General features: G+C 50.6%; 1 protein-coding gene across 2 annotated transcripts in view; it reads left to right on the forward strand.

Annotated features, from left to right (window-relative positions):
• The window catches only part of ankdd1a (ankyrin repeat and death domain containing 1A), a 162493-nt gene that overhangs the window by 91280 nt on the left and 48670 nt on the right, over positions 1 to 22543 (forward strand). For both annotated transcript variants that reach the window (XM_085968938.1, XM_085968937.1), the window contains 2 exons: positions 2889 to 2984; positions 10339 to 10540. In XM_085968938.1, the coding sequence (XP_085825064.1) occupies positions 2889 to 2984; positions 10339 to 10540 (298 nt within the window). The remainder of the gene's footprint in view (positions 1 to 2888; positions 2985 to 10338; positions 10541 to 22543) is intronic.

Raw genomic sequence — 22543 nt, forward strand, 5'->3', positions numbered from 1 at the left:
AAAAACTAAAAATAATCATTCGAATAAAAACTGTAACTAATAATTATATAAATCAAATAAGGTTAGATAGAGATGGCAGGGCAGGTGGTGTGTGGTAACTGCAGCATGTGGGAGTTGGTGGAGACCAACGAGATCCTGAGCAACCACATCTGCGGTAAGTGCCTGCAGCTCGAGGAACTTCGGCTCAGAGTTGTGGAGCTGCAGTATGAAGAGCAGACATTGCGATGCATCAGGGAAGGGGAGAGTTACCTGGACACTTTGTTCCAGGAGGCAGTCACACCCCTTAGGTTAAGTAGTACTTTAGAGTTTGTCAGTGGTCAGGGACAGGAGGGTGTGTCTTTGAGTCGGGAAGGTATGGGGACCCAGGATGTAGTGATGGAGGAGCCTCAGCCCTGGACCTTATCCAAAAGGTACGAGGTACTTGCTGCCTGTATGGATGAGAACGAGGACTGCAGGGAGGATGGGCAAACTGACCACGGCACCATGGTATAGGAGGCCATTCAGGTGAGGGGAGTAAAAAGGAATGTGGTAGTGATAGGCGACAGTATAGTCAGGGGGTGTGGTGATTATTCTTGTTTTATAAGAAGCATTGTAATTGGTTGCCTGTTTTCCTGCCTTGAGATATATGCTGTAAACTTATTGGTGAGTTGATGTCATGTGACCGGTGGTGGCCATCTTAAATTCAGTTCTCCACAGTTTGGTGGAGACTGGGTGTTTAATATGTACTGCTGGTTTTTTAAGGTTAATAAAGCCTAGCTTTTGAAAGGCAACCTACACTTTATTTCAATTTATTAACCTTTTGCTATAATGGAACGATATCTTCGACCGGAACGATTTAATGCTGACCCTAATTCTGCAGGAGTGGATGATCAATGGAAACATTGGTATCGTACATTTAAAAACTTTTTGGGTGTGTTGGATCAGCAATCTCTAAAGTTGGATATACTAATCAACTACATTGCTCCGGATGTGTACAAGTATATTTTGGACTGTGAAACTTATGAATTGGCTATTGCTACGTTGTAAAAAAAATTTGTTAAACCCAAAAATGAGGTATTTGCACGTCATCTTTTATCTGCCCGTAGGCAGCAGGCGGGAGAATCCTTGGATGCTTATTTACAGGCACTCCGGCGCCTTGGTGCTAACTGTAATTATAAGGCCGTGTCGGCAGAAGAACATAAGGAAGAGTCGGTACGGGATGCATTTATTAATGCATTGTGTACTATCACTACACACCATTGTGTACAATCACTATATACCATTGTGTACTATCACTATATACCATTGTGTACTATCACTATATACCATTGTGTACTATCACTACACACCATTGTGTACAATCACTATATACCATTGTGTACTATCACTACATACCATTGTGTACTATCACTACACACCATTGTGTACTATCACTACACACCATTGTGTACAATCACTATATACCATTGTGTACTATCACTATATACCATTGTGTACTATCACTATATACCATTGTGTACAATCACTATATACCATTGTGTACTATCACTATATACCATTGTGTACAATCACTATATACCATTGTGTACTATCACTACACACCATTGTGTACAATCACTATATACCATTGTGTACTATCACTATATACCATTGTGTACTATCACTACACACCATTGTGTACAATCACTACATACCATTGTATACAATCACTACACACCATTGTGTACTATCACTACACACCATTGTGTACTATCACTACACACCATTGTGTACAATCACTATATACCATTGTGTACTATCACTATATACCATTGTATACAATCACTATATACCATTGTGTACAATCACTATATACCATTGTGTACAATCACTATATACCATTGTGTACTAACGCTATATACCATTGTGTACAATCACTATATACCATTGTGTACTATCACTACACACCATTGTGTACTATCACTACACACCATTGTGTACAATCACTATATACCATTGTGTACTATCACTACACACCATTGTGTACTATCACTACACACCATTGTGTACAATCACTATATACCATTGTGTACTATCACTACACACCATTGTGTACTATCACTATATACCATTGTGTACTATCACTATATACCATTGTGTACTATCACTACACACCATTGTGTACTATCACTACACACCATTGTGTACAATCACTATATACCATTGTGTACTATCACTACACACCATTGTGTACTATCACTATATACCATTGTGTACTATCACTATATACCATTGTGTACAATCACTATATACCATTGTGTACTATCACTACACACCATTGTGTACTATCACTATATACCATTGTGTACTATCACTATATACCATTGTGTACTATCACTACACACCACCACTGTGCATCATCACCACATTACTTTATTCATAGAATCAAAATGTTACGCTTACGCTAAATTGTCCAGTGGATCAGGTGGGTTCGAGTCGATGCCCATTGACTTCAATGGTGAGTGAAATGGGACGGGTTATAAAATGAGCGCCAGACCCAAACTGGCCCATTTACTGTCAGAGAGGATAGTTTAAAATCAGGCCTAAAGAATCGCTCAATGACTCAGCAGGAACAGATGAACATTTTCTGTACCTAATTATGGGGTGTTGTTGGTCCAGCACTACTGCTGCATTTGGCCATGTAATAATCACCACTCCCCAAAGGGAACTGATTGTGTGAAGCACTCTTGGCCATTTTGACATTAGATGTGACACTAGTCTCATTTATTCCACGGGCAATAGAATTAGCATTTACAACATACAGTTCCTTGTTTGAATTGATTAAGTATTGTTTGATAGAACTGTTGAATTTTTTTCACTTCAAACATTTTATTTAAGAAATTAATCTGATTTTGCCCCTTTTATTTTAGCAAGGAAAAACGTCCTTAGAGGTAGCAGCCCGTGGGAACCATATCAATGTGGTTGATATGATTATCAAAGCAGACAGATTTTATAAATGGGAAAAGGTGAGTCTTCTTCCACAGGCATATTATCGATCTCAGCCACCATTTCCATTATGTCCCTGATCTTTGTATCAGGGATTATTTTCAAATTTGATTGTTCCTTCTCCTTTTCCATAACTACTCTAAACCTAATAACATTGTGATCACTGTTCCCCAAATGCTCTCCCACTGAAACATCCTCGCCTCACTTCATTCCTCAGATCCAGATCCAGCATGGCTTCTTTCCTCGTTGGGCTGGAAATACACTGATCTAGAAAGTTCTCGTACACATTTCAGAAATTCCTCCCCCTCTTTGCCCTTTACACTGTTATTTTCCTCAGTCTATATTTGGATAATTTGAAGTCCCCCATTATCACTACTCTAAAGTTCTTGCATCTTTCTGCAATTTGCCTGCAAATTTTCTCCTCTATCTCCTTCCTGCTATTTGATGCCCACCTAGCAGTGTAATAGCTCCTCTATTGTTCCTTAATTCTAACCAAATAGATCCTGTCTTTTAACCCTCAAGTACATCAGCTAGTGCTGCAACAGTATCTTTGATCAATACTGCCACTCTCTCCTTTTTTTCCTTCCCTATCTTTCCTGAAAACATTGTAGCCAGGAATATGAAGTGCCCATTCCTCCCCTGGTTTGAGCTAGGTCTCTGTTATTGCCAGGATATCAAAGTCCCATGTGGCTACTTATGCCTGCAGCTCACAGATCTTATTTACCACGCTCGGGGCATTTACACACATGCACTCCTAACCCATCTTAATCTGCCTCGCATTTCCCCAATCTGGTTTTAAAGTAATTGGTTGGAGGTTTAGAGGTGAGTTGCAGTGACCTTTTTTTTCCCAGAGGGTGGTGGGATCTGGAACTCGCAGCCTGAAAGGGTGGTCGAGGAAGAAACCCTCATCACATTTAAAAAGTTCTTGGATATGCTCTTGAAGTGCCGTAACCTACAGGGCTACGGACCAAGAGCTGGAAAGTGGGATTAGGGTGGAGAGCTCTTTCTTGGCCTCCTTCTGTGCCGTAAATTTAAGAATATAAGAAACAGGAGCAGGAGTCAGCCAATCGGCCCCTCGAGCCTGCTCCGCCATTCAATAAGATCATGGCTGATCCAATCTTGGCCTGAACACCACTTTCCCGCTCTCTCCCCGTACCCCTCGACTCCCCTGTAGTTCAAATGTCTGTCAATCTCCGCCTTGAATATATTCAGTGACTCCGCCTCCACGGCTCTCCGGGGTAGAGAATTCCAAAGATTCACGACCCTCTGAGAAGAAATTCCTCCTCATCTCCGTCTTAAATGGGCAACCCCTTATTCTGAAACTATGCCCCCTAGTTCTAGATACCCCCACTAGGGGAAACATCCTCTCTGCATCCACTCTGTCAATTCCCCTCAGAATCTTATATATTTCAATAAGATCCCCTCTCATTCTTCTAAACTCCAATGAGTATAGGCCCAACCTGATCAACCTTTCGTCATACATCAACACCTTCATCCCAGGAATCAACCTAGTGAACCTTCTCTGCACTGCCTCCAATGCAAGTATATCCCTCCTTAAATAAGGAGACCAAAATTACGCAGTACTCCAGGTGCGGTCTCACCAACGCCTTGTAAAGTGGCTTCCCTACTTCTATAATCCATACCCCTTACAATAAAGGCCAATATTGCATTAGCCTTCCTAATTACTTGCTGTACCTGCATGCTAACTTTTTGTGTTTCATGTACGAGGACCCCCAGATCCCTCTGTACTGCAGCATTTTGTAGTCTCTCTCCATTTAAATAATAATTTGCTTTTTCATTCTTGCTTCCAAAGTGGATAACCTCACATTTTCCCACATTGTACGCCATCTGCCAATTTTTTGCCCACTCACTTAACCTGTCCATATCCCTTCGCAGACTCTCTCTGTCCTCCTCACAACTTGCTAACCCACCCATCTTTGTATCAGCAGCAAATTTGGCTACAGTACACTCGGTCCCTTCATCCAGGTCATTAATGTAGATTGTAAATAGTTGAGGCCCCAGCACTGTGGCACCCCACTAGTTACTGATTGCCAACCGGAAAATGACCCATTTATCCCGACTCTGTTTTCTGTTAGTTAGCCAATCCCCTATCCATGCTAATATATTACCCCCAGCCCCATGAGCTCTTATCTTGTGCAGTAACCTTTTATGTGGCACCTTATCGAATGCCTTCTGGAAATCCAAATACACTACATCTACTGGCTCCCCTTTATCCACCCTGTTTGTTACATCCTCAAAGAACTCTAGCAAATTTGTCAAACACCATTTCCCTTTCATAAAACCATGTTGACTCTGCTTGATTGTCTTATGATTTTCTAAATGTCCTGCTATTACCTCCTTAACAATGGATTCCAGCATTTTCCCAATGACAGATGTTAGGCTAACTGGCCGATAGTTTCCTGCTTTCTGTCTCCCGCCTTTCTTGAATAGTGGTGTTACATTTGTGGTTTTCCAATCCGCTGGGACCTCTCCAGAATTCAGGGAATTTTGGTAGATTACAACCAATGCATCCACTGTCTCTGCAGCCACTTCTTTTAAGACCCTAGGATGTAGACCATCAGGTCCAGGGGACTTGTCGGTCTTTAGCCCCATTAGCCTAGTATTTTTCTCTACTGATAGAGATTGTTTTAATTTCCTCCCTCCCTATAGCCCCTTGATTATCTATTATTATTGGGATGTTTATAGTGTCTTCTACTGTGAAGACCGATCAAAAATAATTGTTTAGAGGCTCTGCCATTTCTCTATTTCCCATGATTAATTCCCCAATCTCATCCTCTAAGGGACCAACGTTTACTTTAGCTACTCTCTTCCTTTTTATATAGCTGTAGAGGTTTTTACAGTCTGATTTTATATTATTGCTAGTTACTCTCATACTCTATCTTCCCCCTCTTTATAATGTTTTTAGTCATCCTTTGCTGGTTTCTAAAAATTTCCCAATCCTCTGGCCTCCCACTAATCTTCACAACATTGTCTGCCTTTTCTTTCAATTTAATACCATCCTTAACCTCCCGCTCTCCCCCTCCCCCGCTCTCCCCTCCCCCGCTCTCCCCCTCCCCCGCTCTCCCCTCCCTCCCCGCTCCCTCCCCCCTCCTCCTCTCCTCCTCCCCCTCCCCTGCTCTCCCCCTCCCTCCCCCTCCCCCCGCTCTCCCCTCCCCGCCCTCCCCGCCCTCCCCCTCCCCTCCCCCGCTCTCCCCCTCCCCCGCTCTTCCCTCCCCCGCTCTCCCCTCCCCCTCCCTCCCCCGCCTCCCTCCTCCTCCCCTCCCTCCCTCCTCCCTCCCCCCTCCTCCCCCCCCTCCCTCCTCCCCCCCCGCTCTCCCCCCTCCCCGCTCTCCCCCTCCTCTCCCCCCGCCTCTCCCCTCCCCCCCCCGCTCTCCCCCTCCCCCGCTCTCCCCTCCCTCCCCCCCTCCTCCCCCCTCCTCCCCCCTCCTCCCCTCCCTCCCCCCGCTCTCCCCCTCCCCCGCCCTCCCCTCCCCGCCCTCCCCCTCCCCTCCCCCGCTCTCCCCCGCTCTCCCCCTCCCCCGCTCTTCCCTCCCCCGCTCTCCCCTCCCCCTCCCCCTCCCCGCTCTCCCCTCCCTCCCCCGCTCTCCCCCGCCTCCCTCCTCCTCCCCCTCCCCCCTCCTCCCTCCCCTCCCTCCCTCCCCTCCCCCCCCTCCCTCCTCCCCCGCTCTCCCCCCTCCCGCCTCTCCCCCGCCTCTCCCCCGCCTCTCCCCCCGCCCCCTCCCCCGCTCTCCCCCCTCCCCGCACTCCCCCGCTCTCCCCCCGCCTCTCCCCCCTCCCCGCAGTCCCCTCTCCCCCCTCCCCCGCTCTCCCCCCTCCCCGCTCTCCCCCCTCCCCGCACTCCCCCGCTCTCCCCGCTCCCCCCCGCTCTCCCCCCTCCCCCGCTCCCTCCCCTCCCCGCACTCCCCCCTCCCCGCTCTCCCTCGCTCTCCCCGCTCCCCCCTCCCCGCTCTCCCCCCCTCCCCCCTCCCCGCTCTCCCCCCCTCCCCGCTCTCCCCTCCCCCCCTCCCCGCTCTCCCCCCTCCCCGCTCTCCCCCCTCCCCCCGCTCCCCCGCTCTCCCCCCTCCCCGCTCTCCCCCTCCCCGCACTCCCCCGCTCTCCCCTCCCCGCTCTCCCCCCTCTCCCCCCTCCCCGCTCTCCCCCCTCCTCGCTCTCCCCCTCCCCTCCCCGCTCTCCCCCCTCCCCGCTCTCCCCCTCCCCCCTCCCCGCTCTCCCCCCTCCCCGCTCTCCCCCCTCCCTCTCCTCCCCGCTCTCCCCCCTCCCCCCGCTCCCCCGCTCTCCCCCCTCCCCCCTCCCCGCTCTCCCCCCTCCCCGCACTCCCCCGCTCTCCCCTCCCCGCTCTCCCCCCTCCCCGCTCTCCCCCCTCCTCGCTCTCCCCCTCCCCCCTCCCCGCTCTCCCCCCTCCCCGCTCTCCCCCCTCCCCGCTCTCCCCGCTCTCCCCCCTCCCCGCTCTCACCCCTCCCCCCCCGCTCTCCCCCCTCCCCGCTCTCCCCCCTCCCCGCACTCCCCCGCTCTCCCCCCTCCCCGCACTCCCCCCTCCCGCACTCCCCCGCTCTCCCCCCCTCCCCCCTCTCCCACCTCCCCCCTCTCCTCGCTCTCCCCCCTCCCCGCTCTCCCCCCTCCCGCTCTCCCCCCTCCCCGCTCTCCCCCCTCCCCCTCCCCGCTCTCCCCCCTCCCCGCTCTCCCCCCTTCCCGCTCTCCCGCTCTCCCCCTCCCCGCTCTCCCCCCTCCCCCCTCCCCGCTCTCCCCGCTCTCCCCCTCCCCGCTCTCCCCCCTCCCCGCTCTCCCCCCTCCCCCCTCCCCGCTCTCCCCCCTCTCCCCCCTCCCCGCTCTCTCCCCCCTCTCCCCTCCCCGCTCTCCCGGCTCTCCCCCCTCCCCGCTCTCCCCGCCCTCCCCCCTCCCCGCTCCCCCCTCCCTCCCCCCCCCTCCCCGCTCTCCCCCCCTCCCCGCTCTCCCCCCTCCCCGCTCTCTCCCCCCTCCCCCCTCCCCGCTCTCCCGGCTCTCCCCCCTCCCCGCTCTCCCCGCCCTCCCCCCTCCCCGCTCCCCCCCTCCCTCCCCCCCCTCCCCGCTCTCCCCCCCTCCCCGCTCTCCCCCCTCCCCGCTCTCTCCCCCCTCCCCCCTCCCCGCTCTCCCCCTCCCCGCTCTCCCCCCTCCCCGCTCTCTCCCCCCTCCCCCCTCTCCCCGCTCCCGCCCCGCTCTCCCCCCTCCCCGCTCTCCCCCCCCCTCCCCGCTCCCCGCTCTCCCCCTCCCCCTCCCCGCTCTCCCCGCTCTCCCCTCCCCGCTCTCCCCCCTCTCCCCCTCCCCCTCCCCGCTCTCCCGGCTCTCCCCCCTCCCCGCTCTCCCCGCCCTCCCCCCTCTCCCCCTCCCCGCTCTCTCCCCCCTCCCCGCTCTCTCCCCCCTCCCCGCTCTCTCCCCCCTCCCCCCTCCCGCTCTCCCCCCTCCCCGCTCTCTCCCCCCTCCCCCCTCCCCGCTCTCCCCCCTCCCCCTCCCCGCTCTCTCCCCCTCCCCCCTCTCCCCTCCCCGCTCCCCGCTCTCCTCCCCCCCCCCCTCCCGCTCTCCCCCCTCCCCGCTCTCCCCCCTCTCCCCCCCCTCCCCGCTCTCTCCCCCCTCCCCGCTCTCTCCCCCCTCCCCCCTCCCCGCTCTCCCCCCTCCCCGCTCTCCCCCTCCCCGCTCTCCCCCTCCCCCTCCCCTCTCCCCCTTTCCCGCTCTCCCCGCTCTCCCCCCTTCCCGCTCTCCCCGCTCTCCCCCCTCCCCGCTCTCCCCCCTCCCCGCTCCCCGCTCTCTCCCCCTCCCCCTCTCCCCCTCTCCCCCCCTCCCCCCTCCCCGCTCTCTCCCCCTCCCCCCTCTCCCCCCTCCCCGCTCTCCCCCCTCCCCCTCCCCGCTCTCCCCCCTCCCCCTCCCGCTCTCCCCTCCCCGCTCCCCCCCCTCCCCGCTCCCCGCTCTCCCCCCTTCCCGCTCTCCCCGCTCTCCCCCTCCCCCCTCTCCCCCCTCCCCGCTCTCTCCCCCCCCCTCTCCCCCCTCCCCCTCCCCGCTCTCCCCCCTCCCCGCTCTCCCCCCTCCCCCTCCCCGCTCTCCCCTCCCCGCTCTCCCCCCTCCCCGCTCTCCCCTCCCCGCTCTCCCCCCTCCCCGCTCTCCCCGCTCTCCCCCCTCCCCTCCCTCCCCCTCCCCGCTCTCCCCCCCTCCCCCTCCCCGCTCTCCCCTCCCCGCTCTCCCCTCCCCGCTCTCCCCCCTCCCCCTCCCCGCTCTCCCCCCTCCCCCTCCCCGCTCTCCCCTCCCCGCTCTCCCCTCCCCGCTCTCCCCCCTCCCCTCCCTCCCCCTCCCCGCTCTCCCCGCTCTCCCCTCCCCGCTCTCCCCTCCCCGCTCTCCGCACTCCCCCGCTCTCCCCCCTCTCCCCCCCGTCCCCGCTCTCCCCCCTCCCCGCTCTCCCCCGCTCTCCCCCCTCCCCGCTCTCCCCCCTCCCCGCTCTCCCCGCTCTCCCCTCCCCGCTCTCCCCGCTCTCCCCTCCCCGCTCTCCCCTCCCCGCTCTCCGCACTCCCCCCGCTCTCCCCCCTCTCCCCCCCGTCCCCGCTCTCCCCCCTCCCCCGCTCTCCCCCCCCCCGCTCTCCCTCCCCGCTCTCCCCTCCCCGCTCTCCCCTCCCCGCTCTCCCCGCTCTCCCTCCCGCTCTCCCGCTCTCCCCTCCCCGCTCTCCCCTCCCCGCTCTCCGCACTCCCCCCGCTCTCCCCCCCTCTCCCCCCGTCCCCGCTCTCCCCCCTCCCCCGCCCTCCCCCCTCTCCGCTCTCCCCGCACTCCCCCGCTCTCCCCCCTCCCCCGCTCTCCCCGCACTCCCCCGCTCTCCCCCGCTCCCCGCACTCCCCACTCCCCGGCTCTCCCCCCTCCCTGCACTCCCCCGCTCTCCCCCCTCCCCGCACTCCGCACTCCCCCTCCCCCCTCCCCGCTCTCCCCGCACTCCCCCGCTCTCCCCCCCTCCCCCGCACTCCCCTCCCCGCACTCCCCCCGCTCTTCCCCCCCCGCTCTCTCTCCCTCTCCCCGCTCTCCCCCCCCCGCTCTCCCCCCTCCCCCCTGCTGCTGTGATTTCTAACATCTCCTATTGAGTACATATACAGGTTCAAATGCACTGAAAAAACTTTACCTCTTAAGTGTTGCAATTTGAAAAGTACTTTGGGCTCAGACGTAAAAATGTTTAATTTAAAGACGTCTGAAACTTAACAAGCAACAAGACATTTTGCTTTCTATCTGTTTACATCAGTAACTTTAGGATTTGGGCAAGAATAGGTTGGAACTTCTTTTGCACAAATGAATCGCAACCCTTGGGGAGTTGGAGAGAAACACAAAATGAAATAAAACTTTCATTTCAGGATAACCCAAACAGTGATTCAGAATCCTGTGTTGGAACGCACGTGACTTTCAAACAAGACCACAGAGCAGAAACCCAGCACGTTCGCTCGGTAATATGGAGACTCGCAACAAAATACCTCAAACCAAATGAGTGGAAGAAACTTGCTCATTTCTGGAAGTTTACCGAAGCACATATTAAGGCCATTGAACAGCAGTGGGCAGGTAGGGAATAGCAGCACCTTTCAGTGGACGGTGTGAATATTCGGGCACCCTCCCACTGGAAACTATGCATCGTGCAAATTTTAACCTTCCCTACTCAACTGTATATTTCAAAATCGGGTGTCTAGCAGGCACAATATCCGACTCCGCCCCGTATCCTGCACCTCCCCGTATCCTGCACCTCCCCGTATCCGGCTCCGCCCCGTATCCGGCACCTCCCCGTATCCGGCACCTCCCCGTATCCGGCACCTCCCCGTATCCGGCACCTCCCCGTATCTAACAGATGCATTCCTCCAATCCGGATCTCTTGCGCGTCCCCCACATCCTTCGTTCCACCTTTGGCGGCCGTGCCTTCAATTGCCTAGACCCTAAACTCTGCAATTCTCTCCCTAAACCTCTCCGCCTCTCTACCCCTTTCCTCCTTTAAGACGCTCCTTAAAATCCACCTCTTTGACCAAGCTTTTGGTCACCTTTGTCTCTTTATATGGATGATGTCAAACTATGTTTGTTAACGCTCCTGTGAAGCGCCTTAGGATGTTTTACTACGTTAAAGACGCTATATAAATGCAAGTTGTTGCTGTTGGTCTCTTTGTCCTGATGGATTAATACTCTGTCTAGTTTCTGCCACACTCTGATATTAGAACCCAGCTTCTCAGGTATGAGAAATGAATGGTTTTAATTGTCTGTAACAGGCTCTGAACCTTTCCTTTTACTTGTTTTTATCATGGAATTATTGAAGCGGAATATTAATGGCTGCAATAAGAACATTGATGTGACTCTTGATAAAGGAAGCAAGTATGGCCATCTGTGAGGGAAGGTGAATTGGAGGGATCCAGGTCAATGACTGACTGGAGCTGGGATCCAGGTCACATAGAAGATAGGAGCAGGAGTAGGCCATTCGGCCCCTCGAGCCTGCTCCGCCATTCAATGCAATCATGGCTGATCATCCAAATTCAGTACCCTGTCCCTGCCTTCTCCCCATACCCCTTGATCCCTTTAGCCTTAAGAAATATATCCAACTCCTTCTTGAATATATTTAATGAATTGGCCTCCACTGCCTTCTGTGGTAAATTCCACAGGTTCACCACTCTCTGGGTGAAGAAATTCCTCCTCATCTCTGCCCTAAATGGCTTACCCCTTATCCTTAGACTGTGACCCCTGGTTCTGGACTCCCCCGCCATCGGGAGCAGCCTTCCTGCATCTAGTCTGTCTAATCCTGTTAGAATTTTATAAGTTTCAATGAGATCCCCTCTCATTCTTCTAAACTCTAGCGAATATAAGCCTAATCGACCCAATCTCTCTTCATACGGCATTCCTGCCATCCCAGGTATAGTCTGGTGAATCTTTGCTGCACTTCCTCCATGGCAAGAACGTCCTTCCTCAGGTAAGGCGACCAAAACTGCACACAATACTCAAGGTGTGGTCTCACCAAGGCCCTGTACAACTGCAGCAAGACATCCTTGCTCCTGTACTCAAATCCTCTCGCTATGAAGGCCAACATACCATTTGCCTTCTTAACCGCCTGCTACACCTGCATGCTTACCTTCAGCGACTGGTGCACAAGGACACCCAGGTCTAGTTGCACTTCCCCTTTTCCCAATCTATTGCCGTTCAGATAATAATCTGTCTTCCTGTTTTTGCCACCAAAGTGGATAACCTCGCATTTATCCACATTATACTACATCTGCTATGCATCTCCCCAATCACCCAACCTGTCCAAATCATACTGGAGTTTCTCTGCATCCTCCTCACAGCACACACGCCCACCCAGCTTTGTGTCGTCTGCAAACTTGGAGATATTACATCTAGTTCCCTCGTCTAGATCATTAATATATATTGTGAATAGCTGATGTCCTAGCTCTGATCCCTGCGGTACCCCACTAGTCACTGCCTGCCACTCGGAAAAAGAGCCGTTTATTCCAATTCTTTGCTTCCTGTCTGCCAACCAGTTCTCTATCCAAGTCAGCACCTTACCCCCAATCCCATGTGCTTTAACTTTGTGGGACCTTATCGAAACCCTTCTGAAAGTCCAAATACACCACATCCACTGGTTCTCCCTTATCTATTCTACCAGTTACATCCTCAAAAAATTTCATTAGATTAGTCAAGCATGATTTACCTTTTGTGAATCCATGTTGACTTTGTCCGATCCTGTCACTGTTTTCCAAGTGCTCTGTTATTACATCTTTTATAATGGACTCTAGCATTTTCCCCACTACTGATGTCAGGCTTACCAGTCTATAATTCTCTGTTTTCTCTCTACCACCTTTTTTAAATAGTGGGGTTACATTAGCTATCCTCCAATCCATGGGAAGTGTTCCAGAGTCTATCGAATTTTGGAAGATGACCAGCAATGCATCTACTATTTCTAGAGCCACTTCCTTAAGTACCCTAGGATGTAGATTATCAGGCCTTGGGGATTTATCGGCCGTCAATGCCGTCAATTTCCCTAACACCATTTCCCTACAAATACTGATTTCTATCAGTTCCTCCCTTTCGTTAGACCCCATGTTCCCCGACATCTCTGGGAGGTTATTTGTGTCCTCCTTTGTGAAGACAGAACCAAAGTATGTATTTAATTGGCCTGCCATTTCTTTGTTCCCCATTATAAATTTCCCTGATTCTGACTGCAAGGGACCTACGCTGGACTTCACCAATCTTTTTCTCTTCACATATCTATAAAAGCTTTTACAGTCAGTTTTTATGTTCCCTGCAAGCTTACTCTCATACTCTATTTTCCCCCTCTTAATTAATCCCTTTGTCCTCCTTTGTTGAATCCTAAACTGCTCCCAATCCTCAGGTTTACTGCTTTTTCTGGCCAATTTATATGTCCTCTCCTTGGATCTTATGCTATCTCTAATTTCCCTTGTGAGTCACCTTTTTTGTTTTATTTTTATGCCAAACTGGGATGAACAAATTCTATAGTTCATCCATGCGATCTTTGAATGTTTGCCATTGCCATTGCCACCCTTTGAGTGACATTCCCCAATCAATCCTACCCAACTCGCACCTCATACCATCATAGTTTCCTTTATTTAAATTCAGGACCCTAGTCTCTGAGTCAACTACTTCAGTCTCCATCTTAATGAAGAATTCTATCATATTATGATCGCTCTGACCCAAGGGGCCTCTCACAACAAGATTGCTAATTAATCCTTTCTCATTACATAATACCCAGTCTAAGACGGTCACAGACTGACTGGAGCTGGGATCCAGGTCACAGACTGTTGTGTATTTTGAATGTGTATTAGAATTGTCCCACATGGGATACTGTAGTGGTGATTTGCAATGCACTATGGGAAATGTAGTGCGTTGAGTGAAGAAGCACATTGTAAATAAAATGGCCGTTAACTAAACTCTCCACCCCGGAGTCGCTCTTAATTGTTATATAGGTAAGGGTATAAAACCCCTTGAGACACAACAAAACTGGCGACAAGGACGACGGACTTGCGCATCACTTTGCACTGGAATCGGCGATGTTTAAAGTAAGAAGTTCCTGTCTTTTCTTAATGGCGCGCCCGCAGTTTAGTGCTGATGCAATCGCCTCGTAAAGGTGGCGGTTCGTGTGTTACACAAATAAGAAGGGGGAGAGTGACGATACAGTGAAATGAAGTGGAGGAAAAGGACTGTAAAGAAAAAAAAAACAAAATGGCTATGCTAACCGAAGCGTTTGGACCATTTGATGAAACGGCGGAGCAATGGAGTGCTTATACAGAGCGTTTCGGATTTTTCGTGACTGCAAATGGCATTAAAGATGACGTGAAAGTGGCGACGTTCCTCAGCGTGATCGGAGCAAAAACATTTGGCTTGTTACGGAGTATGATGCACCCGGATAAGCCCGGCGCTAAGACATATGATCAGATTGTGGAAGTTTTGGAAACACATTTCGCACCCAAGCCGCTGCTGATTGCCGAGAGGTTCGGGTTTCACAAACGAAACCAAGGGGAGGGTGAGTCCATAGCCGAATATGTTGCAGTGCTAAAGAAGCTAACTGAGCATTGTGAGTTTGGTGAAACTCTAAATGACACTGTCCGTGATAGGTTTGTGTGTGGATTAAGATGTGAAGCAACACAGAAGCGCTTGCTCACGACTGACAAACTGACGCTTAAATCAGCAGTGAAGCTCGCTGTGTCTATGGATTTAGCAGCTAAAGATGCACAGCTGTTGGGGGCTGCAACAAGAGTGCACAGGGTAGCAGCTACACCGGATAAGCATGCAAGGGGCACCAGAGAGTGTTACAGATGTGGAAGGTCAGATCATCAGCCATCTGACTGCTGGTGTAAAGACCTGACCTGTCGGAAATGTGAAAAGAAAGGACACATTGAACGTGTGTGTAAAGGGCAAAGCAAACAATCCTACACAGAGACACACAAAAACAAACAAGGAAACACATCCAACTGGTGTTCTAAAAAGAAAAACCTACACATGGTGAAACAAGAACAGGAAGACAGTGACACAGACTCTGATGGGGAGCTGAAGCTCCATGTGTTAACGGTGAATGGAGGCTCATCAGGCTATGGAGTCACTCCACTACTAGAGGGAATACCGGTCAAAATGGAGCTGGATACGGGGGCCGCTGTCTCCTTGATTTCAGAGAAGCTATTCAAAGAAAAACTGAACCACCTATCACTGACGCCGACCAAGCTCATCCTAAAGACCTACACTGGGGAAACAGTCCCAATGCTGGGTAAGACAGAGGTCAAGGTGGAGCTTAATGGGCAAACCGTGATGCTGCCAGTTTACGTGGTCAAGGGTGACTATCCATCCCTGATGGGCAGGCCATGGTTGGAGAAAATTCATCTGGATTGGAAAAAGTGAATGCGGTGTCAGTCGAAGAGGCGGGGCTAGCGGCAGTGTTGGCAAAGCATGCGGCTGTCTTTGACGGAGAATTGGGGCGTATGAAGGGAATTACGGTCAAACTCAAGGTGAAGCCTGACAGCCAGCCACGATTCCTGAAGGCCAGGAACATTCCCTACGCTCTCAGACCAAAGGTGGAGGCTGACCTGGAGCGTCTGGTCAAGATAGGGGTCCTGGTGCCGGTTTCGCACAGAGTGGGCCACGCCCGTGGTACCAGTGATGAAGAGTGACGGCGCGGTTCGCTTATGTGGAGATTTCAAAGTAACAGTGAATCCTGTGCTCTCAGCTGAACAGTACCCCCTCCCCATCATTGAAGATCTTTTCGCAGGTCTAGCAGGCGGTCAGAAGTTTAGCAAGATTGATCTATGCCAAGCCTACTTGCAGATGCATGTAGAAGAGGACTCACAGAAGTACCTCACCATCACCACCCACAAGGGCCTCTACAGGTACTGCCGCCTACCCTTTGGTATAACGTCAGCACCAGCATTGTTTCAGCGGGCTATGGACTAGATCTTAAGCGGCAGAACCTGACGAAGACACTGGGAAGACTTGAAGAATATGGCTTACGCGTTCGCAAGGACAAATGCGAATTTTTCAAGCCATCAGTGGAGTACCTAGGCCATGTCATCGACGCGGACGGCCTACACACAGCACCGTCGAAAGTGAAAGCCATTGTCGACGCTCCTGCACCTACAAATGTCGGCCAGCTGCAGTCATTCTTAGGTCTCCTGAACTATTACGGAAAGTTTATTCCACAGCTGGCATCACTGTTGAAGCCATTACATGAGTTGCTGTGTCAGGGCAAGGCCTGGGCGTGGACGAAGGAGTGCGAAGCTGCATTCAAGAAAGCCAAAGCAGCTTTGACTGACCCCAGAGTGTTGACGCACTTTGACCCGTCGTTGCAGATTCAGCTGGCCTGTGACGCGTCGCCTTATGGCGTCGGCGCGGTCGTGTCCCACATCTTTCCCTCAGGCGAAGAGAAGCCGATTGCATTCGCGTCAAGGTCCCTGAGCAAGGCGGAGGCGAAATACCCGCAGATCGAAAAAGAGGCTTTGGGCATCATCTTTGGTTTATATGCATTTTCAAAAAAGTATTTAATATGGTCCCACATAAAGGCCTAGAAATTCATGTTCGCCACATAGGTTGCCGGTGTCTCTGGCAACTGAAGTTAATGCCTGCTAAAAATGGCTGCGACACTAAGGAGAATAAATTCATCTGGGGGGCTGTAGATTGGTAGTGCAGCGCTTCAGTGCAATGCCCCCCCCCGGAGACCTCCAAGGCAACGTTCCCATCCTGGAGCGGCATTGGAGCTTCGCAAGGAATTGTGGGCAATTAAAAGGGCTATGCACACAGAACTAATTCAAATGAAAATGCAGTGAAACAATGCAGTTTTCAGCCCTTACTGCCTTCTGGAAAAAAATTGAACGTTAAAAAGAATTCCCAAATGTGATTATTCAGCTCTTAAAGCTGAATTCCCTTCCAAGCCTCAAAAAATAGGAAAAGTGCTCAGCAAGCCAGGGAAGGTGCTCCCAGAGCCTCGCACACAGCACTCCAGCTTTGTGCAGGGGGTCAACACTGCAAGAGAGGTCCTCTACCCACAGTGGCCAGAAGGCCCTCCAGAAAGAACGATGTTGGGACTACATCACCGAGGCTGTCACTGCAGTGTCGTCCCCACCACCTGCCTCCAGTGCCCAAAGAAGCTCAGACCACTGGTCAAGGTCAATGAATGCATCTTCAAAAGCCATCTCCTACCAACTGCATCACTAGCCTCACACATTGCTCAATGCATGACCCCTACCCCCCAATCACTCACCCACCACCAATCACGACCCCTACCCCCCAATCACTCACCCACCACCAATCACAAGGCACATCTCCCATTCCTAATCTCACTTCACCCCCTTGGAGGAGATGGTGCAGGCCATTCTTGGCAGGGGCATGGCTGAGCCCTTGGCCAGCGGTGGGGCTGAAAGGATACAAGATGCTGGTATCCTCGCATGTTATCCTCCTCCTGGCATGAACCTCTTACTTTCCCGTCCTCCCCTCACCACGCCACCCTTATGCCTTCCTCATTTCACACACCCAAGTGGTTGACCAAGAAATGCAGCCTACCCAGCCAGTGGTTGACCAAGAAGAGGGAGAGGAGAGTGAAGAAGAAGACGACGAAGTACCATCGTTTGATTTGACTCTCCCAGCCACCAGCTCCTCAAGGTCGACCAACAAGACCATTTGCAGTGTCCCACACTGAAAGTCAGCAGCCTTCCACCAGCTATGCTGCAACCACTGGGGCAGCACTGCGTGACATCAGTAGGATAGGCAAAGGCACACACAAGACAGTCACTAAGGAATGCATAAGGGTGGTGAGTTGATTGCTTGATGTCATATTGGATGGATAGGTGTATTGGATTGAAAGGTTTGCTTTGTGGCCAAGAGGATGCTGTGATGGTCAGTAACAGAGGGAAGGTAAGGTGTGGAACAAATGTTGAAAGGGGAATTGGGGTTGTGGCCACTGGTACCACAGGCGGATGATTCCATCCCTGATATCCCAGCCAGAAAGGGGCTGTCTGGGTTGCATCCTTCCTTCGGCTTCCACCACTTTGGCTTTTTCCTCTTCTCTGTCTTCCTCTTACCTCTGCGAGCGGATGCTGCAAATGTGAAATGACAGCATAAAATGTTGGAAATACTCAGCTGGTCAGACAGCATCTCGACCTGAGATGTGAACTCTGTTTCTCTCTCGGACCTGCTGAGTATTTGCAGCATTTTCTGTCATCACAGAGGCCTTCCTTTACCATCCGAGGACTTGCAAGCATCCAGCAGCACTCCCTACACACTTAAAAAAAACTTTAAACATCTATTGCAGCAAGCCACTACTTCAATAAAATCAAAAAACCCAGTCCAAAAGCTTAAATCCAAACTTAGCTGAAAGATGTGTGTGTCCCTTTAAGAGGTGCTGATGCCGCCACTGTCAGCCTGCCTGCTCACCAGGCGTGCTTAGGACCCAGCGCTGAATTCCACGCTAGGGTCGTAGTTCGGAGTGGTGACAGCTCAAAAGGGAGGGAGGAAAATGGCGGCCGCCACAGGACCCGCCACCAGCTGGCCATTTCATGGCATTACAGAGTGGCAGTAAGTAGATAAATTTCTAGCCCAAAGAGACTTAAGGCAAAGATGTGCATGGAATTAGAGAATGTTGCCACATAATGGAGGGTTTCTTAGACTGGAACGATGCAGTGAGTGGTAAGAGGGGGCTGGCTTGGTGCTACTCTTATTCACCATGTACAGAAATGACTGGACTTAGCAATTGAGGGAAGAATTTGAAAATTTAATGATGAATGTAAATTGAGGGGTGTGGCAAATTGTGATGAGGAAAGTGGGAAAATTTGATATCATCTGCAAATTTCAACATCATACATCCAATTTCTGAGTCTGTCATTTCAGTGTATGGTAAACAAGTGTGTTCCCAGCACAGATCCCTGTGGAACGCCACTTCTCACTTTCTGCCTCCGAGATACTGGCCTTCACTCCTACAGCAGCTGTGGCTCAGTGGGTAGCACGCTCGCCCCGGAGTTAGAAGGTTGTGGGTGAAAGCTAGGCTGATTCTCCAGTGCAGTACTGAGGGAGTGCTGTGCGGTCGGAGGTGCCGTCTTTTGGATGAGACGTTAAACCGAGGCCCCGTCTGCTCTCTCAGGTGGACATAAAAGATCCCGTGGCACTATTTCAAAGAAGAGCAGGGGAGTTACCCCCCCCCGGTGTCCTGGCCAATATTTATCCCTCAACCAACATAACAAAAACAGATTATCTGGTCATTATCACATTACTGCTTGTGGGAGCTTGCTGGGCGCACATTTGGCTGCTGCGTTTCCCACATTACAACAGTGACTACACTTCAAAAATACTTCATTCATCTGTCAATCCATTCTGCTACCTGACCCCTGATTCCACAGGCCCTGACCTTTGTCATCAGTCTTTTATGTGGCACCTTATCAAAGGCCTTCTGAAAGTCCATGTGTACTACATCCACTGCAGTGCCCTTGTCTACTCTGTTACCTCATCAAAGAATACAGAAAACAGAGGTTAGGGGTTAAGGGTAGTTACTCAGACTGCGGGATGTGGGAAGTGGTGTTCCACAGGGACCGGTGCTGGAACCGCTGTTGTTCACCATTTACATAAACAATTTGGACTTGGGAATCAGAAGTACAATTTCAAAATTTGCGGGTAAAAGCAATTTGGGGGTGTAGTTAATGCAGAGGAGGACGACAACAAAATACAGGAAGACTTTAATAAACTTGCAGAATGGGCGTGTAAATGGCAAATGAATTTCAATATAGATAAGTGTGAGGTGGTGCATGTTGGTAGGAAGAATAAGGAGGTCACATACTTCTGGGAAAATAAGAGTCTAACTGGGGTGGTGGAGCAAAGGGATCAAAGGATACAGACTCACAAAATCACTAAAAGTAGTGACGCAGGTTAATAAGGCCATAAAAAAAGCAAAACAAAGCACTGGGTTCATTTCTAGAGAAATAGAATTGAAAAGCACTGAAGCTATGTTAAATTTGTATCAAACCTTGGTTAGACTGCACTAGGAGTACTGTGAACAGTTCCGGTCTCCATATTACAAAAAGGATATAGAGGCACTAGAGAAGGTACAAAAAAGATTCAGAAGGATCATATCAGAACTGAGAGTGTAAGCGAGGAAAATCTGGAAGGTAAAATAGAACTAACAGACTCAGGTGTTACCCAGATCAATAGTTTTATTACGAGTGCAATTGGGAGAACTATCTCAGCTACCCTTAGCTAGAGACATCGTTCTCAAGGGAAAAAGTGGCAATACAGCTTAGTTTATACAGTTTATTAGACAACACCCACTTATTACTAATGGGGATGTATACATGAGAATATTGATGCTTCATTGGTTTACATGATTAATCAATCAACTATTAGGCCTGTCCTTTGAACTCGAGTACCCTCTGGATATGTCAGTAAAAAGCTTATCGACTGTAGAGGCTTCATATTCATGAGCTATCTCTTACTCTTGTTATCGGTGTAATGATATCAGCAAAGTGATGGTATTTGCCTGTTTGATTATTTATGCCTTACCAGCATATTTGCCTGATTGATTATTTATGCCTGACCAACAGAGGGCATGTGAGAGACAAGCAGTTTAGTTTTAGTTGGATCTCTAAGATGGTGTCTCCTGTAATGCTGTTAACTGAGTTGAACATACTTTAGATAAAAAGTCATTCTCTTTCATGAATGTGTCGTCAATGAACCCACATACAAATCAATACATGGTGTCAGAAGTGATTGAAAGAGATGAAGAGGAAAAATCAGCTCTCCACATATTAGCAAGCCAAAAGAGAACATCGTTACTTACCATTGGAGAATAGCTAACGAAGTGAAAAAATGGTAGGATTACACCCACCGGCAAAGCTTCAGTTGACAGGTAATGTGGCTGAAAATTGGAGAAGGTTCAAACAACGTTTGGAGTTGTATGCATCAGCAATCGGAGCGGACGAGAAAAGTGATAAAATGAAAGCGTCAGTGTTCTTACATGTCGTGGGTGATGAAGCGCTGGAGGTGTATAATAACTTCACATTCGCTGCTGATGGAGACAAAATGAAGCTAGATAAAATAATGGAACAGTTTGAGGCATACTGTATACCTAAACGTAACGTGACGTTTGAGAGGCACAGATTTTTCACGTGTACAGAAAACGGGAGAGTCCATTGATCAGTATGTGACTGAACTGAGAAACAGAAGCAAATCGTGTGAATTTGGGGGACTGACAGACTCGCTGATAAGACAGACTGGTGTGTGGTATTCCAGATAATGGTCTAAGGGAAAGACTGCTAAGAGAGCAAAATCTAGACCTAGGAAAAGCCATAGCACTGTGTAGGGTTACAGAGACTGTGAAGTCGCAGGCAAAGGAGCTGTTCAGTGACAGTAGCTGCAACGTGGATGCAGTGAGAATGAACGGACACAAACCGTTTAACAAAAAGAGCGCCAATGTGAAAAAAGAGGCGTGGCCAGCGAACAAAAATGAAAGGGACAATCGAAAGTCATGTAGTCGATGCGGTACACAGCATCCACCAAAAAAGTGTCCAGCATATGGTAAAACATGCAATAGTTGCAACAAAAACAACCATTATGCCCGTTGCTGTAAGAACCAAGCGCAACAAAGCAAGGTCCATACAGTAGATGAAAGCGAGATAGAGGAGTTATGTAGATGTTGTGTCTGAAAACAAAAAAGAAAAAAAGAGACTGGATGTTGACACTAAAAGTGAATGACATACACATTCCATTTAAATTGGATACTGGAGCACAAGTTAATGTGATATCAGAGACTGACTAAGAAAATTAGACCCAGACCAAAGATACATGGAATAAAAGTGACAGGATACTCAGGTACTGATATACCAGTGAAAGGAAGATGCATTGTCAAAGTGACACACAAGGACAGAGAGCACACGCTAGCATTAATCGTGGTGCCAAAGGATGTGCAAGCCATACTAGGTTTAAAAGCCTGAGAGAGACTGAACCTGGTAAAGAGAGTCCTCGTTGTGGAAAGCGAAGGAGAGACAGTCTATGATGAACTCATGAAAGAGTACAACGACCTATTTCAGGGTCTAGGCTGCCTTCCAGGAGAACACACGATCAGAGTAGATAAAAGTATGCCAACGGTCATACATCCATGCAGAAAAGTTCCGTTTGCTCTTCAAAAGCAACTGAAGGCAGAGTTGGACAGGATGGAAAGCCTGAACGTGATTCAGAAGATAGATGAGCCAACTGAGTGGGTGAGTTCCCTCGTCGTTGTGGACAAAGAATGGAAAGCTCAGAATTTGCCTGGATCCAAGAGATCTAAACAGAGCAATAAAGAGAGAGCACTTCAAGCTTCCTACACGTGAGAAAATCATGTCACAGTTTGCAAATGCAAAGTATTTCAGCAAGTTAGATGCATCATCAGGATTTTGGCAGATGAAATTGGACGAGGCAAGTTCAAGACTGTGCACGTTCAACAGTCCATTTGGCAGATACAGATTCCTAAGGTTACCATTTGGCATTGCCTCAGCTCCTGAAGTGTATCACAAAACTATCCATATGATCTATCAGCACCTGGAAGGAGTTGATACATCAATGGATGACATAGTATGG

The sequence above is a fragment of the Somniosus microcephalus genome, chromosome 27 (genome assembly GCF_052327205.1).
Source record: "Somniosus microcephalus isolate GS21.2 chromosome 27, FLI_Smic_1.0, whole genome shotgun sequence".
Taxonomy (NCBI): domain Eukaryota; kingdom Metazoa; phylum Chordata; class Chondrichthyes; order Squaliformes; family Somniosidae; genus Somniosus; species Somniosus microcephalus.